Source organism: Spermophilus citellus (assembly GCF_964194105.1).
Source record: "Spermophilus citellus genome assembly, chromosome: 1".
In the NCBI taxonomy this organism is placed as follows: Eukaryota; Metazoa; Chordata; class Mammalia; order Rodentia; family Sciuridae; genus Spermophilus; species Spermophilus citellus.
Genome location: NC_138182.1, coordinates 251,514,737 through 251,541,912, shown reverse-complemented (window position 1 = coordinate 251,541,912; position 27,176 = coordinate 251,514,737). Strand labels below are relative to the sequence as shown.

General features: G+C 38.6%; 1 protein-coding gene across 1 annotated transcript; it reads right to left on the bottom strand.

Annotated features, from left to right (window-relative positions):
* Positions 1-247: 247 nt before the first annotated feature.
* On the bottom strand, positions 248-12,632 carry CCL28 (C-C motif chemokine ligand 28; the record flags this gene model as incomplete). The annotated part of the gene is made up of 3 exons (XM_081304642.1): positions 248-422; positions 3,645-3,771; positions 12,569-12,632. The coding sequence occupies 3 exons, from the start codon at positions 12,630-12,632 to the stop codon at positions 248-250; spliced, it is 366 nt and encodes a 121-aa protein (XP_081160768.1).
* Positions 12,633-27,176: the final 14,544 nt, after the last annotated feature.

Below are 27,176 nucleotides of genomic sequence, written 5' to 3'. Positions count from 1 at the left end.
TGTATGCTCCTCTTCACATGTCATATGAAGATGAGTGTTAAATTTTCATTTCATTTTTTTTGGTTAGTGTATTATTGGCTACCTTTCCATACCATGCAGTGGTTCATTTACAAAAAGAACAACATTTTGTTTTGTATTGTATGCTTTCCATAAGAAAAATTCAGATGATAAATTTATAACCAACCACAGCCAAGCGCCTTGAGGAATCCCCTATGTGGAAACATCTGCAAACTCTCTGAAGAGGAGTTCAGAGGCCACGTGCTTCCTGTTTACCCCCGTGCACCACTTTGCCATTCCTCTGGTGCTGTTTCTTCTGGCAGACTTTGCCTTTGCCATTTTTCTTGGCTGCTTGTGCTCTCATCCACTGCTTAATGGTGTGATTGTGTGGGCTGACGCAGATTCTCCTGCGTTTGATGTGAAGGCTGCCAAGAAGGGAAGAAAAGTCATCACTAACAGAAAGTACAAATGGACAAACAGTTAGTGGCTCGTAAGCAGCCCCCACTTTGGGGGACTGTAATCTCAGGGACTGGATCCTAAAACCGAGGACCACAAGCTTACATCCTGACTGTGTGCACACTGCTGTCTGTGGTCCTCAGACAGCTGCAAGGAGCCTTAAAAGAAGAAGAGGAGGAATTGGGTGAGGATAACGAGGAAGAGGAGGAGGAGAAAAGAAAGAAGGAAAAATAAAGAGAAGGAAGAAGATGGGGAGCAGGAGCAGGGGGAAAGGAGAAAAAAGAATCGGGAAAACAATTTTCTTCCCTGACCAAGCTTCACCCAACAAAACCAACCCATTCTCAGCATCCATCTCAAACACGTTCTTCTCTGCAAGGGTTTCCTGGGTCCTCTCAGCTATATACCCTGATTTCTCTTCCCTGTGAGTCTTCATGGTGAGAGTTACCTCTCTGGTGGCACTTATTTCACTGTCTTTGATTTGAGTTCTGGTCTCATGACTCCTACTGAAGTTTTGGCCCTTCAGGGAGGAACAGTCCAGGCATGTTCCTCATATACAAATATATACATATATATAAATAAGTATATAAATATATAGAGAGATTATATATATTTATTTAGATTAATGAAATAATTTTATTTAGGAAGAAGTGTTTGCTCATTTCGTGGACCTTTATTTTATTTATTTATTTATATTCAATGCTGAGAATCGAACCTTTGAATTAAAATCTAATTCTTTTAAAAAGGTAGACTCAGGCTGGGGTTGTAGCTCAGTGGTATAGTGCTTGCCTAGCGTGTATGAGGCACTGGGTTCGATTCTCAGCACCACATACAAACAAATAAATAAATAAATATAATAAGGTCTATCAACAACTAAAAAAAGTATTTTTTTAAGTAGACTCATCTTTCTTTTCTACTTTTCCTTATCAAAATGAGATTGACGTTATTTTTGTTCTTATGCCTTTCAGATCTCTGATACCTGCTTCTCCCAAAGAAAACATCTCTGAAAATTCTGTTACCAATGGGGTGCTCTGGCAATTCCCCGTCTTTTAGTCTTAAAACCACAGGAACTTCCTCTGGATTCTCTAAGCCTTCCTGGAGTCCCTTGTAAAAGTCCTCACAGCTCCTTTGGTCCAAGATGCTGAATACCAGAGAGGGAGGTGAAATTGAGAGCAGCTGAAAATGGTGTTTCTGAGGGCAGCCAGAGCAGTGCCTCAGGCAGATTTAGTTCCTGTGTGAACCCTACAAAAACATCCAGATGATTCCAATTAACTAGAGCATGGACTGTGAATCACCCATGAATTTTTCACTCTCCTACTATTACCAACAGTAGCTATTAAGATTAAAGACTGAGGGAATCTTGGCCAAGCAATACTAAAGAGATTTTTCAGACAAGTTGGGAACTTGAAGCACCTCTCAGAATGCACCTCATTACTATGCATTATTTCCAGGATTACTCCAGGTTCTGTTGACTCCCAGTGACTAAATCATCTGAGCTGATGGAGCTAAGCAATGGTGGAATTGAGAAAGTGCTGGAGAGTTCTCTGTCCTCTCGCTTCTCCCACAAAGACACTGATGCTTATTAAAAGTTTGTACTAATAATTGTCTCCTCCCCAAATTTTGATCCCAAGTATAGTTTTTAACTTTATTAGATCTCAGATCCTATTAATAATCTAATAAAACCTATGGATCTTCTGCCCAGAAGCATGTTCAGAGGTTTATACACAATTCCCAGGAGGTCATAGCCCCATGACCTGAAGAAAAATGATTAATACATATTTTACAAACTCTTCACCTGTTAAGAAACTTTGTCTCAGAGTAGTGTCTCTTAAAGTTGGATAGTGAATAGATTCCTCTAAAAGGGGAAAAACATATCTGCAATCCATAGATTATTCAAATCATTGGAGATGGTCTGCAGAACCCAGCTGGACACATTGTCTCCCAGAGACTCAAGGAGGGCAGAGCCCACAGTGTCACTGTTGCATCCCCAGCACATGGAATGATACTTAGTACATAATTGCTGATCAATAAATATTTATTGGACTTGATGAAATAAGGATGTTCCTGAGTGACTCAGGAGTTCAAGCATAAGTAATGCAGATATTTATAGTCCAAAGAAAGGGATACCAAATGGCTCACTAGCATTACCTAAAGCCACAGATGATGTGAAATCTAGAGTATCGGGGAGATGCCCCACACCTGAATGCAATGGAGTTTGGGAGAATCATTTATGATTAGTCCCACTATTCTTTTTGAGTGACTTTGGAGATATGTAGTGTTCTGAACCAAGAGATCTAGGTACACATTTCTGCCATTCCCTAGCTGTAAGATGTCAGGTGAACATGCCCCTCCAATCAAAGCTTTCTCCTGAATGTGACATCGATATAATGTATGCCTTCCTCCAAGCATTCTTGTCAGAACTCAGATTTGCTAAATACCAATGTCGTTCAGGTTTCAAAGCCTCTTCAGAGGCTTTGAAGTTAAGTACAGATACATCTAAAGTTTTTAATAATTGAGCCATGGTGGGATAGGAAGGGTAGGAGCAGGAGGAGGGTTCACATGAGCCAATGCCCCACCCTAGAATAAAAACCAGAGCAGAGGCTGGAGATGTAGCTCAGTGGTGAGTATCTGCCTAATATGCCAAGGCACTGGGTTCACAGTACCATTAAAGAAAAGAAAAAGAAAAACAACAAAACAAAAATAGAAAAGGACATTTGTAACTGGAGCACATGGCAGCACTTGCGACAGGTACAGACATTGCCACACTGCTTTCTGAACCTTATAAGTACACTCCTTATTTGGAGAGTGAAAATAACAGCAGCTCAGATACAGTTAAAGCCATGATACATAACAGAATTGCCTTTTGTTTGCTGTTTTGTTTTATTGTTCAGAATCTCTCATTTTGCTGAGGAAAGCCGTGAATATTTTCTGGCCACAAAGGGCATTGAGCCCTAGCCCAGCACTATAGCAGAAAGAGCTAAGCTGGAGTTCCAGTATAAGGCTGAGGACATTCCTGTACAGAAAGACTATGCATTTACTCCAGGGAGCCTGGCGCTAAAAGGACAGAATATTTACTCTTCCTTTGTTTGGAAGGATATTTAAGTGCAACATATCAAGCAAAGCCTTTCAATCTATTGTTAATTGGCCAGGAAAATAATCAGCATGAAGATAACCCTGCTGACTGTTTCACTCACATGACAGCTGCCAAGTCACAGTCCCCATCAGCTCTCTGGATTCGACATGAATTCACCCTTTCCAGAAGTCTTCTGGAAATGTGATGTGAAACCTCAGTGCAACAGCTGGAAGCAATGGGAAGTATGGCTAGAAGAAGAAAAGAAAGGAAATATCACATCTTACGGTTCACAGAACCCTGACACAGTTCTCATCTTAAAGATTCCATACAGTCTTTAATTCTCTCAAGCAAGTTAATTAATCCTCTCAAGCAAGGGCAAACAGGGCTTCATGAACTCAAACAGGGACAGGATGCAGCTCTAGCTTCTGGAACTTAAACTGCATTTGTGGGAGATAAAAAATAAATTTAGGCAAAAGGACAAATCGAGTGAAGGAGATGAAAAAAGCTGTAGCCAACAGGGGTTGCAGGCTGACTTGATCAGAGATAAAAAGTGAAGTTAATGGTGTCCCACACGATGCAGTTTGGAAGAGAGAGACCACATGGATCCCTGGAACATTCTGAGTTTCCAAAAAGGGAAGGATGAAAGAATGTTAAAGGATTTGGAAGGGTGAAGAAAAATGGGAGACTTGTGCAGACTAAGGGAAATGTGTGGTTAAGGGTTCTGAGGCAGAAAAGCCCAAGGCACATTTAGGGTATGGACTAAAATAGACTATGTTTCCTAAATTGAGTAGCTAGAAAGGTGAGTGATGGGATATGGGGTTCAAAAGACACTGAGGTGAGGCCACATAACTGAGGCTACGAATGTCAGCATAAGGAGGCTTGGCTTTTGTAAAAAGGGGATTCAAAGTTTGAGAAAGGGAGAGTGTAGCTATAAGCAAGATGGATTAAAGTGGAGAGTGAGTAGAGCAGAAGGTGAGGCTAGAAGGAGATTTTATCATCTAAATGTAAGGTATTTATAGTATAAATATGAAAAGAAATATGATTCCCAAACTAAAATATGTATTTGCAAACTCCTATATGCCATGTAACACAGTATTCTCCCATGCATCCCATTCTACCAATTGGGTAGTGACTAAAATAAATTATAAATTACAGTCAAAAGTGACTGCAGGTGGTAGCCTCTTACAGGACAGAAGTTCGTTCTTGAATTGGGGATTAAAAGAAACACCTCTTTTAATTGGGAAGGCCCAAGATGACTATATTTAGGCTCCCTTGTTGAGGATTTCAGCAGGCTATGTTCTCAGTGTGTAGTCAAAGTCATGAACACCCTGATTCAGTATATATATACACACACTCTCGAGGTCATAAACATTTACTTGTGAGCACACACCCACTAATGTAACCAGTTGGCAATGTGCCTTCTTTGTCTGGCCTGCATTAAAAAAAAAAAAAAAAAAAAAAAAAAGCACATGGAAATGGCTCAGGGGGCTAAATGGACCTGAAAAATTAGCAAAATGAAACTGGGGCAAAAATGGGACTGAAGCTGGAGTGTGGGGGCTGCTGCTGGCTCTGGATAAAGAATGTCTACTCTCCCAACTGCATCTTGCATCTTCCACTGCCAGGATCCTGAATGTGTCTCCCAGGTTGGAACCTCCACCCAACAACTTCTCAGTGTTAGCTCTAAGCAATGTGAGTCCTTGGGAGAACAGGTTCTCTATCTATGTCTTATCCACAGGTAAACATCTGGCCTACTTACAGTTTTGGAGAAGAAAAGGAGTTGGCTACGAAATGTAAAATATCTATGTCACTTTCTAGTTATCAAAATTTTTGGTTACCATTCACTAAATCACTTATTCATCTATTATTTGAAAAATGTTTATTGAGCAGTTAAAATGTTTTAGGCAAAAACTAGTCGCTGGGGTGATACAAAAATAAATAATATGTTCCTATTTTCAAGAGGCTGTAGTAGAGGAGACAGATTTGTAATTAAATGCTTAGGATGCAATCCTATTGGCTCATGTAATTATACTTCTGGAATACAGATTCACACAAGTTATAAAGACAAGTGCACAGCTGTTTACTATAAAAAATAGCAGAGAATGTCTAAATGTCTATCAAAAAAAGTAAAAAACTGTTGCAACAAAGAAGTTCATTGCATACTGATAAAAGGGTCATATTAACTTTATTTTAGTCCACTTTCAATAGTGGATAAATCATGTAGGCAGAAAGTCAATAAGGAAACCACTAACTTGAACAACATTAAAGGCTAAATGAAGTAGATGGGGTAGAGAGAGAAGATGGGAGGGGAGGGGAGGGGGGATAGTAGGGGATAGGAAAGGTAGCAGAATACAACAATTACTAATAGGGCATTATGTAAAATTGTGGATGTGTAACCGGCGTGATTCTGCAATCTGCATTTGGGGTAAAATTGGGGGTTCATAACCCACTTCAATCTAATGTATGAAATATGATATGTCAAGAGCTTTGTAATGTTGTGAACAACCAATAAAAAAAAGAAAAAAAAAGAAAATTAAAACAACAACAACAACAACAAAAAGACTAAATGAACTGAGCATTATGGCATATGTCTATAATCCCAGCAACTCAGGAATCTGAGGTAGGAGGATTGCAGATTCAAGGCCAGCCTCAGCAACTTAGTGAGACCCTGTCTCAAAATAAAATAAGGGCTGGAAATGTACTCAGTGGTTGAGAGTTCCTGGGATTAACCTCCAGTACGGCAGAAAAAAAAAAAAAAAGAAGATTGTCACATTAGTAAAATATCAGCGGTATTTATTTTCTGCCCTCATTGTACCTGTCCTGGGGTGCTTATAATGAGAAGACAGCCTTCTAGCCTTATCTTACTGGACTTTCCTACTTCATTTGACAGTTACCCATTCCTTCCTTGAAAATTTCCATAAACCTTGTTTACTAGTCTCTCCTAATTCTCCCAATACTGAGAAATTATTTTCTCTGTCTCTTGAACGCCTTCTCCTTTGCTCTGTCCCAAATACTTATCATTCTCAAAGTTCCATGCCTAACATATGCTCTTTTCTTTCTACATCTTCTCTTGCTTTATTGTTAATTAATTTTTTATTTATATATGACAGCGGAATGCAGTACAATTCTTATTGCACATATAGAGCACAATTTTTCATATCTCTGTATACAAAGTATATTTACACAAATTCGCATCTTCATACATGTACATTATAATAATGTCCATCACATTCCACCATCATTTCTAACCCCATGTTCTATTACTTTAAATCACTACTAGTCAGTATCTACAAATCATTTGCCAACCTCTACTCAAATATTCTGCCACATATCTAACTGCCTTGAAAATGTACTTGGATATCCCACAATCATCCTTACTGAAGATTTCATCTCCTATCCTTTTAATCTACTTCCCTTTTCCTTTTCTCATCTCATGTAATCACCCTGTACCATTACCTAAGTCAGAAACCCATGGATCATTCCATCTTCCTCCTGCACTCCTTGTATCCAGCTACAAATCCCTTGACATTTCTTTGATCTGTCTTCTCTCCATCCCTGTTCCAACTACTCTTCAGGAGCATGTGAGTTAGCTTCTGGACTACTGAGCTTACATTTATCTTCTTCCAATCTTTCCTTTTCCCATTTGAGTCTGTGGTCCCACCACACTCTGCTTTCCTATACAGTTAAATCTTTAATTACATCTGACTGCCTTGACTACCCCACAGGCATCTTTGGATCCCACCACATAGCACAGTGCCTGGCTTAGTAGTAAGTGTTTCTTGAATTGAGAAACATAAAATAGTTTTATATTAATGTTTCATTTTATATTTTTTAAAGGCTTTTAATATAATTAAAATATTTTATTTTTTAAAGAAGTTTCTCAGTTTTGGGGCAAGGTGATTTTCTAAAATCACAGAGTGTTTTCAATAACACCATCCTTCCATATTCAAACAATTAGGAGTCATCTCAATATGATAAATTGTTTGTCAATTTAATATTTTTAGCTAAAAATATTAAATATTAATCATATCTGATTAAAATCATTACTGTTTGTCTTACTCTTATGGTTTTATTTCTATTGATTCTGTTGGTTTGGGATATTGTCATTATTGTTTCCAGCATAAAATTCCATTATTAAGTGGATGAGTGCTGTGCCAGAAATTCTGGTCCCTGTTCTAGTTCTGAGATCCTATTTTGGTCACTAGAGGGCTCTAAAGATGTCTCCATGCTCCAAACCTGTTAAGACCAACACTGAAGCACCACGCAACCACATTTGTGATACAAAAGTGAGGTTCTGGATTTTAAGAAAAGGATTCTGTTACTGTGGAGAGGTGACACAGCTTCCTCTCTTATTTGGATGTATTGTACAGTATCTTGTTACTCAAAGTGTGATTCCCAGAGCTGCAGTTGAGACAGCCCCTGGGATCCTAATAGTGGAGTGAAAAGCACCATCACATGAAACACAGCCACACAGAAACACAGTCAAGAAGTGTGCGTGCCATTGTTGGAGAAAGGATTTACTCAGCTGAGGGCCGTGTCTCATGGCTATGGGTGCAGTTTTAAGAGGGCAATAAATAAATCCACATAATGTTCAGAATTAGTTGATTGGAAACACATCTGCCCATTTGGGTGGACTTCATACCTTAGTGCAGCCACATCATGCTGTGGATGCCAACAGAGGTGCTCACCGCTGTCACTGAGTGGACAGTAGGCCTCACCAATCCATGATGTATGAAATGGCTATGCCCAAATGAAGTCCTCCAAGATACTTTCTGGAACCCTGGAATAATGCTCGGGAAATGGAGAATGGGTGGAGGGTTTCTTTTAACTTAAGATAAAGAGAAACCTCCTCTTCACTCTTCATTCTTACAGCATAGACACTAGAGGGGTCAAGGGGTGGTATTTAAAAGGGTTGGATAATTCTGTGCCAAAGACATCCTCAGAGGCTTTACAGAATACTACTTAAGCATGTAGAGGCAAACAACCAAGTTTAAATCCTGGCTCTGTCAATTTTTAGCTGACCTTGGGTGAGTTAACTTACATATTTAATTCTGTTTCAGTTCTTTTATCCATAATATGGAGATGGTAGTAGCACCTATCTCATGAGGCTGTTATAAAGACTGTCTGAGTTTATACATTCAAGTGCTTAGAACAGCAGACAAATAGTAGACAAGAAATGGGAAAATTATATTTTTACTTTTGGTGCTGGGAATTGAACCCAGGGCCTGGATCATGTTAAGAATATGCTCTACCACTGAGATGCACCCCAACCAAACTTTTTTGGTTATCTTAATTTTAAAAACTAGCAAGAAATAGAATCTTGTGGGAGGGAACTAACATTCATTGAGAACCTATTATGTCTAGACACTTGTACGCATTATCTCATTTAATCATGAGACTGACTAGGTAAGAGAGGCATTTTTCTTCCTGTTTTACAGATAAGGAAACTAGAGCTCAGAGAGATTAGGTACTTTCTCAAATCTATGTGGGTAAAATTCTAACTTACTCTTTTGGAATCAAAAGCCTACAATTTTCCCATACACCAGCACTTCTCAAATGGGGTTTTATAAACCTCTGGTAGGGACCCTAAAGAACTATTCTCTCTATCCAAGAACTTTTCTGGCAATTTCAAATTTTCAATATATCATCTCAATGATAATCTTTAAACAGATATGCTCTGGATCTCCTGGAGGATTGGCTCAAGAGTGCACTTTGAGGACATTTGAAGATTGCCTTATGTTCACGATGGTGTAGTTACAAGTGCCATACTACTATAACTGTCTCAGGCCAGTCCGAAAAGAACAGTGAACTTCACAATGCACTCATGCTAAGGGACAGCCAAATTACATCATCATGGTTCAAACAGAAAAAGGAGAAGGTAGAACAAGCACTTCTGGCTCTGTACCTGGTGGGGTACACATTGGACTCAAGCTCAAAATCTGCTCCCAAGCATTGGGCCATAGTCACATTTGAAATAGTGATTTCAATTTCAGCCATACCCTAACTGTTGTGTCGAACTAATGTCATTATATTGAAATCTCACCTTTTAGTTGTGTTTTGATTTAAATTATAAATTTTGCTTTTATAGCTGCAGAAGAGATTTATAATTGCACAAGAGACTTATCCTGGTTTTATGCTATACATCAAGTAAAATAATTCAAAAGTCAACATTGAGAGTGAAGAGGAGGCTTCTCTTAAAGGGGGCCCATACATACTCATATTTGAGAAAATTTCTATTGCATTACACTGCTTTTCCAGACATAGAAAAGGACATTTAAAAAACATCCAGAGCTATATTATAGATACGATTGACTTGTGGAGCAAAAATAGAGATACTTAACCTAGCAATGACATAGGATTCAGGAAATGCAAGATGGAAGGGCATGACTGGAGAGAAACTGAAGGAAGGCAGATTATTAGTTGATCCTGTCAGATCTCTGAGGAAACAGTGCTGGAGAAGTGAACTATGCAAAACAACTTTTAAGCACAAATGTATATTCATGGTAACCCTCCCTAGTGAATGTCTGTGACAAGTCAGAGATTTGATTTTCTTTTAGGATGCCAGCAGCAAGCCTCAAGCAAGTATCCGTGTGATTCAGGAGATATTCTAATAGCTTTGAGAAAGTAGGTTGTTAGTAGGAAGACAATTCGGGACTGAATGAAGCAAAATCGCCCAACTTACATCTGCTGGACAAAATTGGAGACTTTGTCTTCATGTACAAGAAAAACAGGCAGTTCTATAAAACCTAGATTGTAGATTTAAATCATCTGGCTCAGGGCCACTGAAATTGGATGATAAACATGTTTATGGAGTCAGTATTGAGTTCTCAGGGCCAACAACCACATCAGCAGATGTGGAGTGTACCCTCCCTTTGGCTAGAATACAAGGCTTTTAATTATGAATAAAGTCAATGGCTTCCTGACTGATTGGTGCAGAACACTTTGGGAATGCCAATTACTGAAGCATCATAAGATAGCCTTTTAAGACACCATTAAGATCATGGAACAGCTTTCTGCCTAAAAGAATAAAATGTGTTCTCCAAAGTCCCACACTGACACAGGTCATTTCCTTATCCTGACTTCCAACTTGCAATAACTATCACAGCCACCAATCTCCTTCCCTGGGCTGCTGAGTGTCCCTCATGTCCCGCTACCCCTCCTTACCTGGTCTTCCACCCCCTCCCTGGAACCTGAATCACTTAGTGCCACCAACAGGGGACCTGGCATGTGCACACGTGTACACACACACACACACACACACACACACACACTTGAATGAAAGTTTGCTAAGGAGGTCGGTGGTGTTCCCTCTCTCAGTTCTGAAACTGTTCTTAGACCTATCTGTATTTTAACCTGGCATTACATATATTTCAAAGGCAGACGTTGACACTTCTCAGACAATGTGATTTTCCTGTGTTCCAAACTGCCTTAGGTAAGCACCAAGACTGAAACTCACTGTCAACACCTGTTGTACCTTTAAACACATCTGCATCTTGATGTCTGCTCCCTGCTCCCCCACTACCCCCACCAGGACTCAGGCCCTTGTGAGGCTTGGTTCTGGGTAAGGCAGAGCCTCCCTCATTCCCCTCTGCCTGCTGTGGCCTGTCTCCCTTTCCTGTGGGAAGGCCACTGTGGGGACAGCTGGAAAGAGATATGGAAGCTGGAATGGAGCACATCTACATTCCATAGCCTCAGTGGGAAAAAAAAGGAGTTGGTGGAGTTGCCAAAACTAGGAGTAAAACCTGTTCAGATAGACCTTTGAGAAACCGTGAAAGATCTAATATTTCAATGGTCAATTCCTCTGAAAAAATGTTATGGAAACAAAATGACAAACTTTTGTTCATTTTGATAAAATATATTGATAGAAATCAAGAGAGTATCCAGGTTATTTTCTCTGTGTATTTATTTAAGCCTGGCATGTTGATGAATTATATTGAAGACCCTAAACAAAGGCCCACAGGGACCAGGCAGTTAATGTGACATGGAGGAGAGGGACAGAGGTATTCAGGGGGGAAAAGGACAGAACCTCTTACTGTTCTTCCAGGGTATGTGGAACTATTGTTCCCAGATCTGATATTTCTTTTATTTTCTGTCTTTTTCTTTTCTTTTTTTTCCTGTGCTAGGGTTGGAACCCAGAGCCCTGTTCATGCTAGGCAAATGCCCTACCACTGAGCTACAGCCCTTATCTGATTTTTAAGGAGAAGCTCTAAATTTATTATGTGTGTATGTATATACTTGTGCATGCATGTGAAATCTGTTTTAAAATGTTGGCTCAGCTTTATAAAAAGCAGACCAAACACAATTTATATTCCACCTCTGCTGTAGATTCAGAGAATCTGTTCAGGGTAAAGTTTAAGAAAAGACAACTGGAAAAGAGACATCAGCTAAGTATCAAGTTCCAATATACTTAGGGTTTCCTAAATAATGTAGTGAATGCTACCCTAGTCCAAAGGCAGTTACAATTCCCATATTTATGCTAGCAACTCGCAACTTAAATTCTCTTTGATGTAATTTGCATGGTTCAATTTCCTTCCTCCTTCTTCCCCTTTTTAAGGTAAGAGTGAAGTTTCAGTTTTTAGTATTCACAGGGCTAACTTGGCTCAGGAAACGAACAGCTTACCTAACCCTGACTGAGCAATTCAATCTGTCTTTTCCTCTAGGAACACTTGTATTCAGACAGTTTTTCAGGTGGGGGCAAGGAGGGAGACAGATGAACAGTCGTGTCTTCACTTCAACCTCTAACTAGAAATATTCCCTGAGACACTGTTGTCAGAAAGGGAACCACAGCTCTAAGCTGTACCCACAGGGAAGGAGTCATCCTCCAGGTGGCAGATTCCTTATATTCCTGTTAAAATGAGGTTTCGTACTGAAATTTCTTGGAGATCTAGATTTTAAACCTATGCCATTCTCTCATAGACGATCAGAAATCATTGAAAAATTCCTGCCTGAAGAGACAGAGATACCTGCCTCACCTCACTCCTTCCATTACCACTTTGGGAGGCACCTACCTCTCACCAGAGGCCCAAGTGGCTGGGGGCCGCCACTCACCTTCAGAGTTTCTAAGAGCGACACAGACAGCCAAGGTCATGAGGGTGAGTCCTGTCTGCTGCATTTCTCCCTGATCCACTGGCTGGGACAGCACTGTAGGAGAGGCTGTGAGATCAGGAAATAAAGCTAAAGGTGTCCTCAGGTGCAGAGAAAGAGCCGGTAAGCCAGGTAGCCCCGCCCTGGGAGGTGCTCAGGGCATCTGTTGCCATGTTTCTTTTCTTACAGGACTAGGTGCCTGAATTGTCAAGCTCCCAACATAATGTGTGTTCACATTGCCTGGGGGTCAGAGGACATTAGTGGCCATCTGGCATTTGGCAAGATCCCTGTAAATTGTGAATATGCATCAGAATCATTTGGGAACCATTAAAAAAAATAGCAATCTACGTGAGTGCCCTTCCCATGTGTACACCTATAAATCAGATTCTGAGGTAGGGTACCAGCCATTTGAATTTTATAAAATCTCCATAGCTGATTCTGATGGACACTTCTGTTGAGAACCACTTGCCTACAAGGAATTGGTTTTTAGTAGCTTGAGACCAGGAGTTTCTGGGGACAAGGGTAACAAGTCATAAAAAAGTTATCTCTGTGGAAAGATATGGAAAAATTCTGCCTCCCTCTGTCTTGGTTCACAGCCAGTTTGTTTCCAGTGAAGCTTCTAGCTGATTTCTGAGAAGGCTGAGGCAGGTACAGGACAGCACGTGTAGAAAAGAGCCTCAAGGCAGCACAGGATCATGGTTCTAGACCAGCTTTCCTGCGTATCAGCTTCATGAAGCCACATGTTCTAACACTGCCTCATCTATATACTTAGTTGTAAAATCCCAGGAAATATAATACTTTTCTATAAGTAGCAGGTCAGTCTGGATGACCTTGAAAGTTATACCATGCTTCCTCTAGAACTGTGCTGTTCCACTAGTCTACCTATGGCTCTTGAGCCCCTGAAATGTGGCTAACTCAAATTCAGATGTATCATAGGTGTAAAGTACCTATCAGATTTTAAAGACTGAATATGTAAAAATAAGATAAATTATCTCATTAATAATTTATATATTGATTATATGTAATATTTTTGGACATATTGGGTTAAATAAAATATACTTTTAAAATCAATTCACCAGTTTCTTCTTTACATTTTAAAATTACTGCAATGGTTCTGATATTTTTGTTTCTTCTGAAACTCGTGTGGAAACTTAGTCCTCCTTGCAACAGTGTTGAGAGGTTGGGAGGTGTTTAGGTCATGAGGGTGGAGCCTTCTGAATGGAAAAACACCCCAAGAAAGAGGATGGGTTGGGTCTCTTCTGTCGAGTGAGGACACAGCATCGCTCCTCTCCCAAGGATGAAGCAATAAGGCACCATCTGGGAAAGAGAGGCTGAACCTGTCAACACCTTGACTTGGCACTACCCAGCTCTATAATGCTACTGAAGAAATTCTGTTCATTAAATTACCCAGTCTTAGGTGTTCTGCCATAGCAGCACAAAATGGACTAAGACAACTATATATGCAATCTAAACCCAGAATATTTTAAATCACACATGTAGATCACATATCTACATTGGGCACTGCTGCTTTAGAATGAAATTAAAGGTGATTATTGGATAATAGGAGTCGCTATTAATCCAACAGGACAAAATTTACACAGATTTAACAGGGGACTGACAAGGATGATGAGCCTAGGATTCGACAGACCCCCTGCACTCCAGGGTATACCTCTCATTTGCTTCTTTATTTGATCGATTGACTTCTCTTTCATTGTTGTGTGTTTCTTCTGCTATGAAATGCCACTGTGGCCCTGCTGGGAAGAAGGCATTGGGGACAGAATCGAGGAATATGTGTAGTATAGGGGCTGCTTTTGAGTCACCAGCATTTCTCTCTCTCTCTCTCTCTCTCTCTCTCTCTCTCTCTCTCTCACACACACACACACACACACACACACACACACACACACTACTTCCTGAGGGCTTTGGAGTGAGATGGTGAATAGGGGCTACTGGAGGGCAGTTGGGCATAGCAATGTAGATACATGAGCTTACTATCACTAGAATCACAGCCTTGGGGCAGGTATTGTCACCCTCTTGTTAAAAAGAAAAACTGACAGCCAAAAGCAGAAGTTTTTAAGCCATGAAATAACCCTATGAACCAAGATATGAATGAAAGGAATACTGAGCAGATTAGTTTTAATGAAGGTGAGGGGAAAATTGAATCGTGGGACTTTTGTCTGGAGAGAATGTGGTACAAGTTATGATTATGGGGTACACATGTCTGTGTGTGAGAAGGGTACTCACTAGGCAGGCATGGACCAGCATTAAGTAGGAAAGAGACCCCAAAGGGCTGGCATATATTAGGCAGCTTTGTGTTAGTACAACAAAATACCTGAGACAGTTAACTTGTAAAGAGTTTTGGAGGTTCAAGGGCATGGCATTGGTATTTCAGGTCTCAACTGTGAAACATTATGGTGGAGGGGTGTGTGTGTGTTTGTGTGTGTGTGTGTGTGTAAGAAGCTTATATCACCATTCAAGAAATGGAGGAGAGACTGGCATCCCACAGCTCCTTTTCAGGGCACACCTCCAATAACCTAGGTACTTACATTTAGGACCCACCTCCCAAATTTCTGCCACTTTACAACCAGCAGCACCCCAGAGACCAAGACTTTATTAACAGTGGATCTTTGGAGGATATTCAGACCACAACCAAACTATAGCTGGTTGATTCAGAACTTCCATTATTTAAATTTATTATTATTATTGATACCAAAGATTAAACCCAGAGGTGCTTTACCACTGAGTCACATCCCCAGCCCGTTTTATTTTTTATTTTGAGACAGGATCTCATTAAGTTGATTTTCGATCCTCCTGCCTCAGCATCCTAGGTTGCTGGGATTATTTAAATATCTTTAACTGGTCTTAGGGCTTCTATAAAACAAATGAGAAGAAGACTGGGAAATATGTGACATTAGGGCCTAGAGCAGAGTTAGGGGACAGAGACACAGAAGGAAACACTTTGAGGACAACCTAAAACTATGTATATGGCTTCATAATTTACATTGTGAAATGTCCCTAAGAACATCTGGATGTAACAATCTTTTGGAAATATTTTTTTCTTTACCAGGAAAAAATCAAATAGTTTAAAGAGAAGTAAAATGATGTGCATGATCCTGGAGGACATTAGGTTTCGTGAAGTAAATCAGACATAGAAAGACAAATACCACAAATACCACGTGGAAACTAAAAAGTTGACTTCATAGAAGTGGAGAGTAGAATAGTGGTTACCAGAGCCTGGGAAGGATAGGGGAAAGTGGGGCTGGAGAGAGGATGGCTAACAGGTATAGGGGTGCAGTTGGGTAGGATGTCACAGAGCACAGAAGAGTGACTATGATTGATGACAATTAATTCTATGTCTCAAAATAGCTAGTGGGAAAGGGTTTTGAACATTCCCAACCCAAAGAAATGATAAATGTTTGAGGTGATGGATATGCCAATTATTTTGATTTGATACAGTGTAGATGAGTATTGAACCATCACACTGTACTCCACAAATATGTACACTATTATGTCAATTTAATACCTATGGATATGTATGTATGGATTTATATCTATATATACTTATGTATCTCTATATGTGTATCTCTAGACATATGTATATACAGAGACTTCAGCCTTTCATAAAAATATCTGCTGCCATCCGTAATTTGGGTAAAATGATCTGTTTGAATTAGGAGGATGAAGAAGATTTCTAAACAGTAGCTTTCACAAAATAAAAGTAAGACAGTAAAACTTCCTTGACCATCTGTCTTGAAAACTAGTATATGCCTTGTTCTCTGCTTTATGAATGTTCCCATCATACTGTTTCATAGGTGCCTATGTTATTTTATTGTGAATTTTAGCTTTGAATATTTGTCTCTTTAATGTTTTGAAGTTGATTTCTACCTTTTATTCTATGGTTCTTTTTGCTTGTATTTGCCTACTTGGCCATATTTTTATTTGTAACATCTCTGAATAAATTTGTTGTAGTTATTTACATTTTAAAATGAGGAAAGACAACTCGTATATGTATGCACCATTTGCAAGCTCATACCATTTAAATGTCCTAAGATGATGTCAGTTTAATAAACCCCTTCCATAAATCCTTTGGTACTGAGAACAAAGAACTTTTAACTTTTGTGATATTTAAGTTCTAGTTTATAGTTAGTGAATTCGTTAAAGCAGGACAGAGTCAAACAAAGGTATCACATTAAAAAACTAGATTATAAATGTTTGTTTTAGTTGGCTACTTGCTGCTGTGACTAAAGGACACAACCAGCACAACTGTAAAGGAGGAAAGGATTATTTGGGGGCTTATGGTTTCAGAGGTCTCAATCCATATACAGCGAGCTCCATTCCTTGCAGCTCGAGGTGAGGCAGGAACAACATGGTAGAATAATGTGGCAGAGGGAAGCAGCTCACACAGGGATCAGAAAGCAGAGAGAGAGGTCTTCACTTGCCAGATACAAATATCTACCCCAAAGCCATGCCCCCAATTCCCATCTCCTCCAGCCACACCCTTCCACTTCAGTTAGCACTCAGTCAATCCCTATTAGGGGATTAATCCACTGATGAGGTTAAGACTTCACAACCCAAACCAATCATTTCTCTTTTGAACATTTTGTGTGTGTGTGTGTGTGTGTGTGTGTGTGTGTGTGTGTGTGTTGCTGGGGACTGAACCCAGGGCCTTGTGAATGTGAGGCAAACACTCTACCAACTGAGCTCTGAACCTTCTTGCAAGGTCTCACATGTGAGCTTTTAGGGGATACCTCTTATCCAAACCATAACAATGATTTATGGCAGGCTGCTGAATTACAATTTAAGAAAAGAGTATGCTGTTATCTCCTGAATAAAAAATTATATTTCATTGTAGAAAATTTAGAACTTTTAAAAAAGTGTAAAGAAGTAAAAATTTTTATTTTTTTTTATTTTTTTTCTGAGCCACATCCCTAGCCCTATTTTTTTTTTTAATTTTTGTTGTTGGTTGTTCAAAACATTACATAGTTCTTGACATATCATATTTCACACTTTGATTCAAGTGGGTTATGAAATGTGAAAAATAAACTTTCTCAGGCTGGGGTTATAAAGCTCAATGGTAGAGCACTTGCCTCCACGCATGAGGTCCTGGGTTTGATCCTAAGCACCACATAGAATAAATAAATTAATAAAATAAAGATATTGTGTCCATCTACAACTAAAATAATAATAATAATAATAATAATAATAATAATAATAATAAGCTTTCTCCATCTGTTGGTATATATTCTACAGCCATCTTTCTGGGCACATCTAGTCACTCATTCATTGAATAAACATGGATAAAAGTTTACTATATGCAAAACACTGTGCTAGACACTGGGGACAAAGGTTGAACTAAAGGGACATGGAACCTGTCTACAGGGACGGCAGACACTTCAGCAAACCAAAGCATCACTTGTGGATGTTGCCAATCTAAGGAAGCCCAGTGTGTTGGGCATTTCACCTAGTCAGGAATGAACCAGCTCTAAAACACGACTTTTAACTCTTGCCCCGCTTCAGTATTTCATAATACCAAATATAGAGGTACTGTGCTTTACTGAACCGACTGTTTTTAACACCAAACATTAAGATTGTGGAAAATTTTCAGTTTTATAGATAACTTCTGCAATGAAGGACATATATAATTTAAATTTTACGCTTATTCTTTAGGATCAGTTTTGAAAAGCAGTATTGTGAAGTTAAAGGAAATGGTGATTTGAAGGGCTTTTGACATATTCTCAGGCTGTTAAGCTGAAAAAGTTACCTGATTTTTTTCCTCCAATATGTTTAATGTGTCCTGCAGCCATAGCTCTTACTATGCAAAGCATGTCTCACACTTTGAAATGGCTCTGAAGAGCACAGGCCAGGGCTCTTCCATCCTCAGGGAGACTCAAATCAGGATTAAAGGACTTTGTTGGATAGTGGCCTTCACAGCCCTCAGGGCACCTTCTATAAATAGGAAAAGGTGTCCCTTTCTGCGTGGTCAGAGCCTCAGAACCCACAGTTTAACAGGCAAAATGTGCTTATAGAAACAAAAGATTCCTATCCTCTAATAATAAAGAAACGGCAGGAGGGTGGAGAGGGCTTATTCCTTCCTTAGGGAAGATGCAGCTGAGATGTACGACTTGGCAAGCAAAGGCCAGCCTGCATTTCAACCCCTACTCTTTCCTAGGCAGGTACTTTTGCACAGTGCACCAAATGTGCCACTATCCACAGCATCCCTGATCTTGCTGCTCTTCCCAGGACTCTGACCTTCTGTTTGCTGGATAATCTTCCCAGCCTTTACCATCCCATCTAGAAAAGCCCCTCTTCTTTGAGGCACAGCTCCCATGACTCTCAGTGTCTCCCTGCTTCCCATCCTATGCTACCTGACACTGCTTTTAAAGCCTTCTGGCTGGACCTTGAGAGCAGAAGACCCCTCCTATCAGTGTCATGTGGGACAGCTCAAGCCCAACTGCATAGAAAGTGTTGCTTTTCTGTTTGCAAAAAACCAAAAATGTCGATTGAAACATTGTTACTGTAACAGCAACACTTTAGGGTTTTGGAAACTTTTGTTCCTACTAAACAATAACAACAACAACAAAAAAAGCCCTCTCCCCCCACCATGGTGGTGCATGCCTTAATCTCAGTGGCTCAGGAGGCCGAGGCAGGAGGATTGTAAATTCAAAAGCCAGCCTCAGCAATTTAGTGAGGCCCTAAGCAAGTTATCAAGACTCTGTATCAAAATAAAATGTAAAAAGGCCTGAGGATGTGGCTTAGTGGTAAAGTTCCCCTGGGTTCAACCCCTGGTACAAAAAAAAAAAAAAAAAAAAACAAAACAAAAAAAAGAAAAGTACTTACATTAATATATAATTGTGTTTTAGCAAGATATATAAAAATTTAAAGAATAATTTATAACCAGATACTCCCTTTATATTGTAAATCATTAAATAAACATTTATATAACATCATTCTAATCATTTAAACCCAAAATGCAATCAAATGTCAACTCTTTACATTTGGATATAAACCATTTCAAAATTTTTTATTTGTAAGTATATTTTATCTTTAGAAAAATAGTCACATAACACTTCTTGTTTTGTGACTTTTTTTTCAATTGGTAGATCAGGACTAATTCTCCATACCTATGTCTGTGTATTTTTCTCTTTCAATGGTTTCATAGTATTCAATCACATGGTTTTGTCATTGTTTATTTTCTTGATTCTCCCAATCGTTGAATATTTATGTAGCTTGGTTTTTTTCCTTTTCTGGTGGTTATTACTATTGTTTCATTCATTCATTCATTCATTGCAGGGTCACAGATCTGACTCAGGGCCTCATGCATGCTGAACTAGTGCTCTCGCATTGAACTACTCAGCTATACTGGTTGTTGTTGTTGTTGTTATTATTATTATTATTATTATTATTATTATTATGCCATGATAATGATTCCTATACACTTTGTCCCCTCATCTCAATATTCTCTTCAAAAAATTCTTAGAAATGTAAATTCTCAAAAGACAGGCCCATACAAATCAGGTTGTTGGGGTTTTTATTTTTTTTCAAGAAAAATGTGTTTAATTATTTAATATATTTTTATTGATTACCTGTTCTGTGGAGGCAGTCTGCTGAGTTTTTTATTTGTTGCAAATCACATTTTAATATATATGCTAACTTATCTTTAATACTATAAATATCTCTGGGCATGCTTCTTTCTTCCAATTGATTGGGCTGGGTGAAGGCAAGATCTGTATCCTGTATTCATCATTACACCCAATACCTATCTCAGTGCTCAGCAAATAGTAGATGGTTAGTGTGGGTTGCATGAATAATAAATATCTCAAATAAGCAGTCCTCCATTACATGAATAAAATCTTGTGGGTGTGATCATAAAGTGCTACAACTGATACTCTTGCTAATGATACTTTCAACTTTCATTTTTCATAAGGAGTTGTTTTCTACATCATACTGAAATTTTTTTTAAAAAAATTACATTGCAAGAGGATTATTTATAAAAGTATATATCACCAGATAATTTATAAGTTTGAAATAGGGTCAAGGGCAGTAAGTGTGAATGTGTGTGCGTGTGTGAATGTGTGTGCGTGTGTGTGCACATGTGTGTGATACATCTCAGAAATCTGTATTCTTTAGAAATAAGATGGAAACTTTTCTGGCTGAGATGGCTTTTAAGAGCATGAGCGAGGTGCCTTTCGGTGCAGTGTTTTACGGTTTACATTCTGTAATTAAATGTGCCATGGGGGTTGGGCATCAGGAATGCCAAAGTAAACAGAGAGGAAAGAATGTAGGACTAATCAGTAGGAACTAAGTTTGAACCTGGAGCTAAGGCAGGGAATTTCCCTAAGCACAGAATTTCTTATTCCTGGTTAACAATGTAGTTTCCTTCCAACTTACACTCCAACTTTTTTTTTTTTCAGGATTCAGATACATGAAAAACCCAAATTTACTCTGATATCACAATTCATTTTGTTAGGATGCTGAGACACAGAAGTTAGGTGACTTGCATAATAAGGTCAGTCAGTAATGGAAATCAGAGGAGGATGGTTCTTCCAGCTCATAGAAATAAAAAGAACATCCCCATGAAAATCTGACAAAAGAGAACATTGAGGAGCAACTAATTTTTCTGCATGCTAAAATCCATTACAAGTCTGCTGTAACTACAATTGGGTGCCACTGAATGCATAAATCCAGAAGATGTTTATGTAAATATAATGTTGTTAAGTTATCATATCATATTAGGAAAAACTGTGGATTTTTCATCAAATGATTTTGAAAGAAGTGGGTACCTACATGGAAAAAGATAAAAGCTTAAAGCCTTAAATTCTGAGGGATGAAATATTTAAAGAATTAACTACTCAAAGGGAATGTGGAAACATTTTACTTTCTAGCATAAAATAAGACTCAGAAGCCATCAAGGAAAGAATAAAATATTTGACCACACAAAAAAGTCGAATTCTATTGTTCAGACTCAGAAATTGACCTCAAAGTAAAGGGCTCAGGAGTAGTCCCCAAAGCTAAGTTCCAGACCTTTTCCTGCCCCCCCTGTCTCTTGCCCCATAGTCTCCCATAAGGCAAGCCATGGATCTAGAACAACTCCTCCCTGTGGTAAGTCATGAAAACCAACCCCTCACCCAAGACAGCCATAACCTACAAATACTACTCGTCTTCCGTTGCCCTTCTGTCTTGAAGCTGGCCATTGAAGAGATTCTGGCCTACTTTGTCTGATAGTAGATCTTAAGACCCCATTCCAGCAAGGGTTCTATCCCACACCAGAGAGGAAGGAATGCTACACAGACAGGCCAAGAAGGATCTGAACAGAGAGGCCTGGCTGTATTTCTCCTCTCACTCTATTATCATGATCAGACTCTTTCCGTCCAATTATATTTCTCCATGATTTACTGAACCTAAGCATAAAAGTGACTAATTCACACCATGTCTCTGAGGTCTTCAATATGAAGGTTCTTGTGTCATAAAAAACCATGATCAAATAAATTTGTTATGCTTTTTCTCTTGTTAACCTGCCATTTAATATAGGGGTGTAGACCATGATGTGCAGAAGGGGATCACCCCCCTTTTTGCTCCTGTATCATCACTGAAAAAATAAAACTCAATAAAAGACTAATGGCAAAGGTGTGTGTATGTGGGGGGCTTTTGTAAGAAAATGGACAAAATATTATTATATAAGAATATCTTATATGTCAATAGGAAAGAGGCCAATGATTCATTAGAAAAATAGGTAGTTCACAGAAATAATAAGCACTTATGAATATTTTTTAAATGGACAACATTATTAAAATTAATTTAAGTACAAATAAAAACAAGTACAAGTAAAATAACTTTTTTTTACCCATCCAAGTGGCAAAGATCAAAGCATTTCATAATACATGTGTGTATACATGTATTACACACAGTTAGTAGGAATGTAAATTGATGCAAATTCTTTGGAGGTTAATTTGGCAATATCTATCCTTTTAAAATGAAGATATACTTTGAGTTTCACTGCTGGAATTTATACTACAGATGCAGATACACGTATGCAAAGATTCAAGTATAAGAGTCTCATTATAGCATTAACAGAAAATATTAAAAACTACTTGCATACTTACCAATACAGAAGAAATAAATTGTTACATTCTCACAATGGACTACAACATGACCATTAAAAAAAAAAAAGCTATTGACAGATTACTCATCTTTAAGTGAAAAAAACAACTTGTAAAACAATGGGAAAAATTGATTGCCCATGTGTATGTGTATATTTACATGTGAAATATATATATACAACAAGCAGATGGATATAAATGCTTTTGATGGCATATTAGATCTCTGGAATGATGAAGCACAAGTTTTTTCTCTCTTTATTTTATTTGCTCTAATTAGTACAAGTTCTTGTTATTGATTGTTGTGAGGAAGGTGATGGTCTGGCATGGTAGAAAAATCTTTTCACTGCATAAACATCTTTATGACTTGAATTTTTACCAATTGTAGTAACAATTCATTGCCGTATAACAAATTAGCACAAACTTAGTAACTTAAACAACATACATTTATTATATCATAGTTTCCATGGGTCTAGAGCCAGGTATGACTCAGTGGATCATCTGCTCAGGATCTCACAAGGCTACAATCCAAGCGTTGGCCAAGTTAAAAGGGAGGAGATACAGATGGAGAATGGCAAGGTTCTGTAAGAGCATGAGGACCTGAAATTCTGCCATCAATCTGAATCCAAAGATCTCTCCCTCCCAATCCCTGGAATCTGTGTATATGTCACCTGGCCTAGAAAATGAAGCTTTGCAGAAAGTAATTAAGAACCTTGAGATGAAGAGATTATCAAGGATACATACACATAGGCAACAGATTTTTCCCACTGTTTTGCAGAGGGTGTACAAAGTGTGATAGCCTCAGAATGGTAGGGCCTTTTCCAGAAGGAAGGGCCTGGGGTCCAAGTCACTTTTGAGGAGACTGGATTGGACAAGAGCAGCCTGTGCCAATCAGTTTAGGATCTATGGAAACATCAGAGTCTGTTTACTGGGGAACCAGGCCTAACACTGAGAGACTATTGTTAGATATACTGGCAATCAACTGTGGAATACCAGGAGGAGGGACCAGCAGTATTTACACATGGCTCTCCAAGACAAACAGGGCCTCTGCACATACAATGGACCCTTCTGTCATCTCCAGAATACTTTTATCACTGACATTAAGCTATGTTACACGTGAATACTCCTGTTATGTAACCACTACCCAGTATTCTAGACTTCATTTATCATCAGATAATAGAGTCAACTTTCTCTCTGCCTCTACTTTATATACATGGTATCAATATCACTGATCTAGTAAATTTCATGGTGCTCAAATTAAGTCAAATGAATACTAATGAGTATGGGTGTGTGACTACAGATGGGTGCTTTCTTTGAGGAGGATCACATTATGTGCTGGAGCTGTACTCACATTCTCCTGTTTAGGCATTTAGGGGGTCAATGGGATTGGGAAGTCCAGATATTGACGCAACAATATTAACTGGTGCTGCTGGGTGTGTTAAGTCAAATAACTCCTTGCAACTCCAGTTCAAAGGGTAAAATGCTAATATCATTATTACCAGGGAGTAAAGAAATGCCAAGGGGATGCAGTGCTGGCAATGCTTTGAATTTATTCAAAGTGTAAATTAATTCTGGAAATTGATTATTCAGAGTTTCTCAGATCAGTGAATTTGCTGTGAACCTCTTGGTTTGGGTCTGGACCTTGATATATTGCTAGAATCTGATGAAATGATAAATAATAGAGGTAGGTATGTGGACCCAATGGAGGTGCAGAATCTATGTGGGAACAGAGTAGTTTATTGGCAGCTCCCTGCCCCACCAGGACAATAAGCACCAGAGTCTGAGGGGCAGAGAGTCTGGTGCTGATGTCATACCAAGCCTGCCTAAGAATTTCATTTATGACAGAAAATGCTTCAGTATAAAAGCATACATACAGGCTGGGGTTGTGGCTCAGCGGTAGAGTGCTCACCTCATATGTGAGAGACCCTGGCTTCGATCCTCAGCACCACATAAAAATAAATTTAAGTGAAATAAAGTTATTGTGTCCAACTACAACTAAAAATAAATATTTAAAAAGCATACATGCTCATTTAAAACATGACGCAATATAGAGAGTAAAAGCAGAAATTTCTCATGACCCTCAACTCCAGAGATGATCATTTTCAACTACTAAGTAGTTTTAAAAAATATTTCATATAGACATATATTTTCACATGGATCTACCTCGTCTATTTAATACTAGGCATTTGTACTCTATTGTCTGTACAATGTGTCAGGTTACTGATCCTCCAGTCAAAGACTCTTAGGTGGTTTCCAGTTTTGTTTTTGCCATATTTTTTCTTTTCTTTTTTCAGTACTGGGGATTGAACCCAAAGCCTCACACATGCTAGGTAAGTGCTCTACTACTCCTAACCCTTTTTATTTTAAGATAGGATTTTACTAAGTAGCCCAGGCTGGCTTTGAACTTGCGATCCTCCTGCCTCAGTCTCCCAAGTAGCTAGGGTTACTGGTGAGCACCACAGCATCCAGCTTATTTTTGCCATCTTAAGTAACCAACAAATCCCTTTCCTTTGTATACATACATACCTGCTTAGTTTCCGGAAATAAATTCCTAAAATTGTAATTTTTGGGTAAAATAGCTTGCACTTTTAAAATATGCTACAAAATTCTACAATAAAATTTACAATAAAATGTAAATTTATTGTTCTACCAATAATGCCCATTTCTTGATAGTTCCTGTTAATACTGAGTATTATAAATCTTTTTAAAATTTTCTAAGCAGAAGATAAACAAACAAGCCTCATTGTTTTATTCTGCATTTTAGTTAGATTGAATGTCTTAAGATTTCCAATTTAAATAATTATTTTGAAAACATACAACCATTACAATACTTGAAATCATTTGCAATAATCAGAAATAAACATTTCTTGGTGTAAATGAAGAGTTAAAAATAACCTTGTCACAAAATATCTCTAAGTTCATTATAAAACTGCATAAAAATCAACCTCTCACATTGCAGATTGCATTAGAATTAAATTCAGTATGTCTTTCAACACATAAAAGAGAGAAAATGCATCACATAGAGGAAATTAGTAATTAATGAATTCCTTAAGGGTTCTATCTTTAGAATCAATAACAGTTCAATATTTTCTCATTATTAAGATTATGATTTGGTCACAGAGAAGGACCACAGGAAAACAAATGGAAATCTGTCTGCACATTTATTACATATGCTATTACTGACTGGCTGTATGTATAATATATTTTGCAGTCAGTACAACAGGGATCAAATAACATGACATTATTTGGCTGGATGCACTGGCACATTGGTAAAGATCCTATTCTTTGTTCTTTGTTAATGTGTAATGACATCTAGAAGAGGCACAAAATATACAAAGCATTGGACACTGCCTGCCAAATGATACATAAGCACAACTATTTTTGGTTCTGTACATTTCTAGTCAAATTCAGCTGGACACAGCAGGGAAGAAACCAGCACAGTTCTCAACTCCTCAGCATGGCTCCTGAACCAACCATGGAGGAGTAAGAGTTGCTTCTCCCCTCAACAAATCAAAAGATGTTGCGGATTTCTAATTTTCTAGACATTTAGATATTAGCTGGTGCAATCATATGAAATAGTTTGCTTTTAAAGGAGAATTTAATATACAACATAAGATATGACATTATTTATGCTTACAGTATTTAAAATATGGCAATGGTATCTAAAAGTTTTTACAGAATTTCATACTCAGAGGTTTGGGCATCACCTATTCTGCCATCCTGATGTTTTCTTGGTTGCCACAAAGTTGTGCAAGGTGCCTGTGAGCCTTATAGCTATTATATCATAAATTGGACTTTGTATATGCAGACTTTATGCATACTGACAACGTGAAAGGAAAAAAAACTGTTCTATTTTCTTTGCAACCGGATATAAAAAGCAAAAGTACTAGAAATTCTCTTGAAAGTTGTAAAAGTATGGTTGCTAATCACTGGGCTTGTCCAATTTCAAGGCAGAACACAAGACTAAATGACCTCAATCATTCTTCAGTAGCTCTGGGAAACAAAGTCCAACAACGGAAACTCCTAGTATAAAAAGTGTGTTCTCCCACATATATCTATAGGCCTGACTTGGGCTTTAGGTAAGTTGAAAATATAAACCTTTAGTGTGGGAGACCGCCCTGCCTATGAGCTGAGCATCCTCTCTCAGCCTTGAGTAAGAAGGGTGTTTGGTCTGGCATTGAACAGCATGCACTGTGCAAAGCAACTGACCTCCTTTGCTGGGCAAAGAATTTTGCTCTAGCCCAGAACTTGGGCATTACCCAATGGGATTGGACAACCCCCCTTAGAAACCTTATCCCCTGCCTTGTTTGGCGGAGGAATATTCTCTCAAAACTCCTTTGTGTGTCCCCATCCCCCTATAAAAATAAAGAGATTCTGTGTGCACGCTCTCTTTTTCCAGCACCTTCCAGCCTGGAAACTGACTCTTAAGGTGGCAGAGCAGTCCCACACTCGATCTGAGACACTCATGTCCGTGTGTT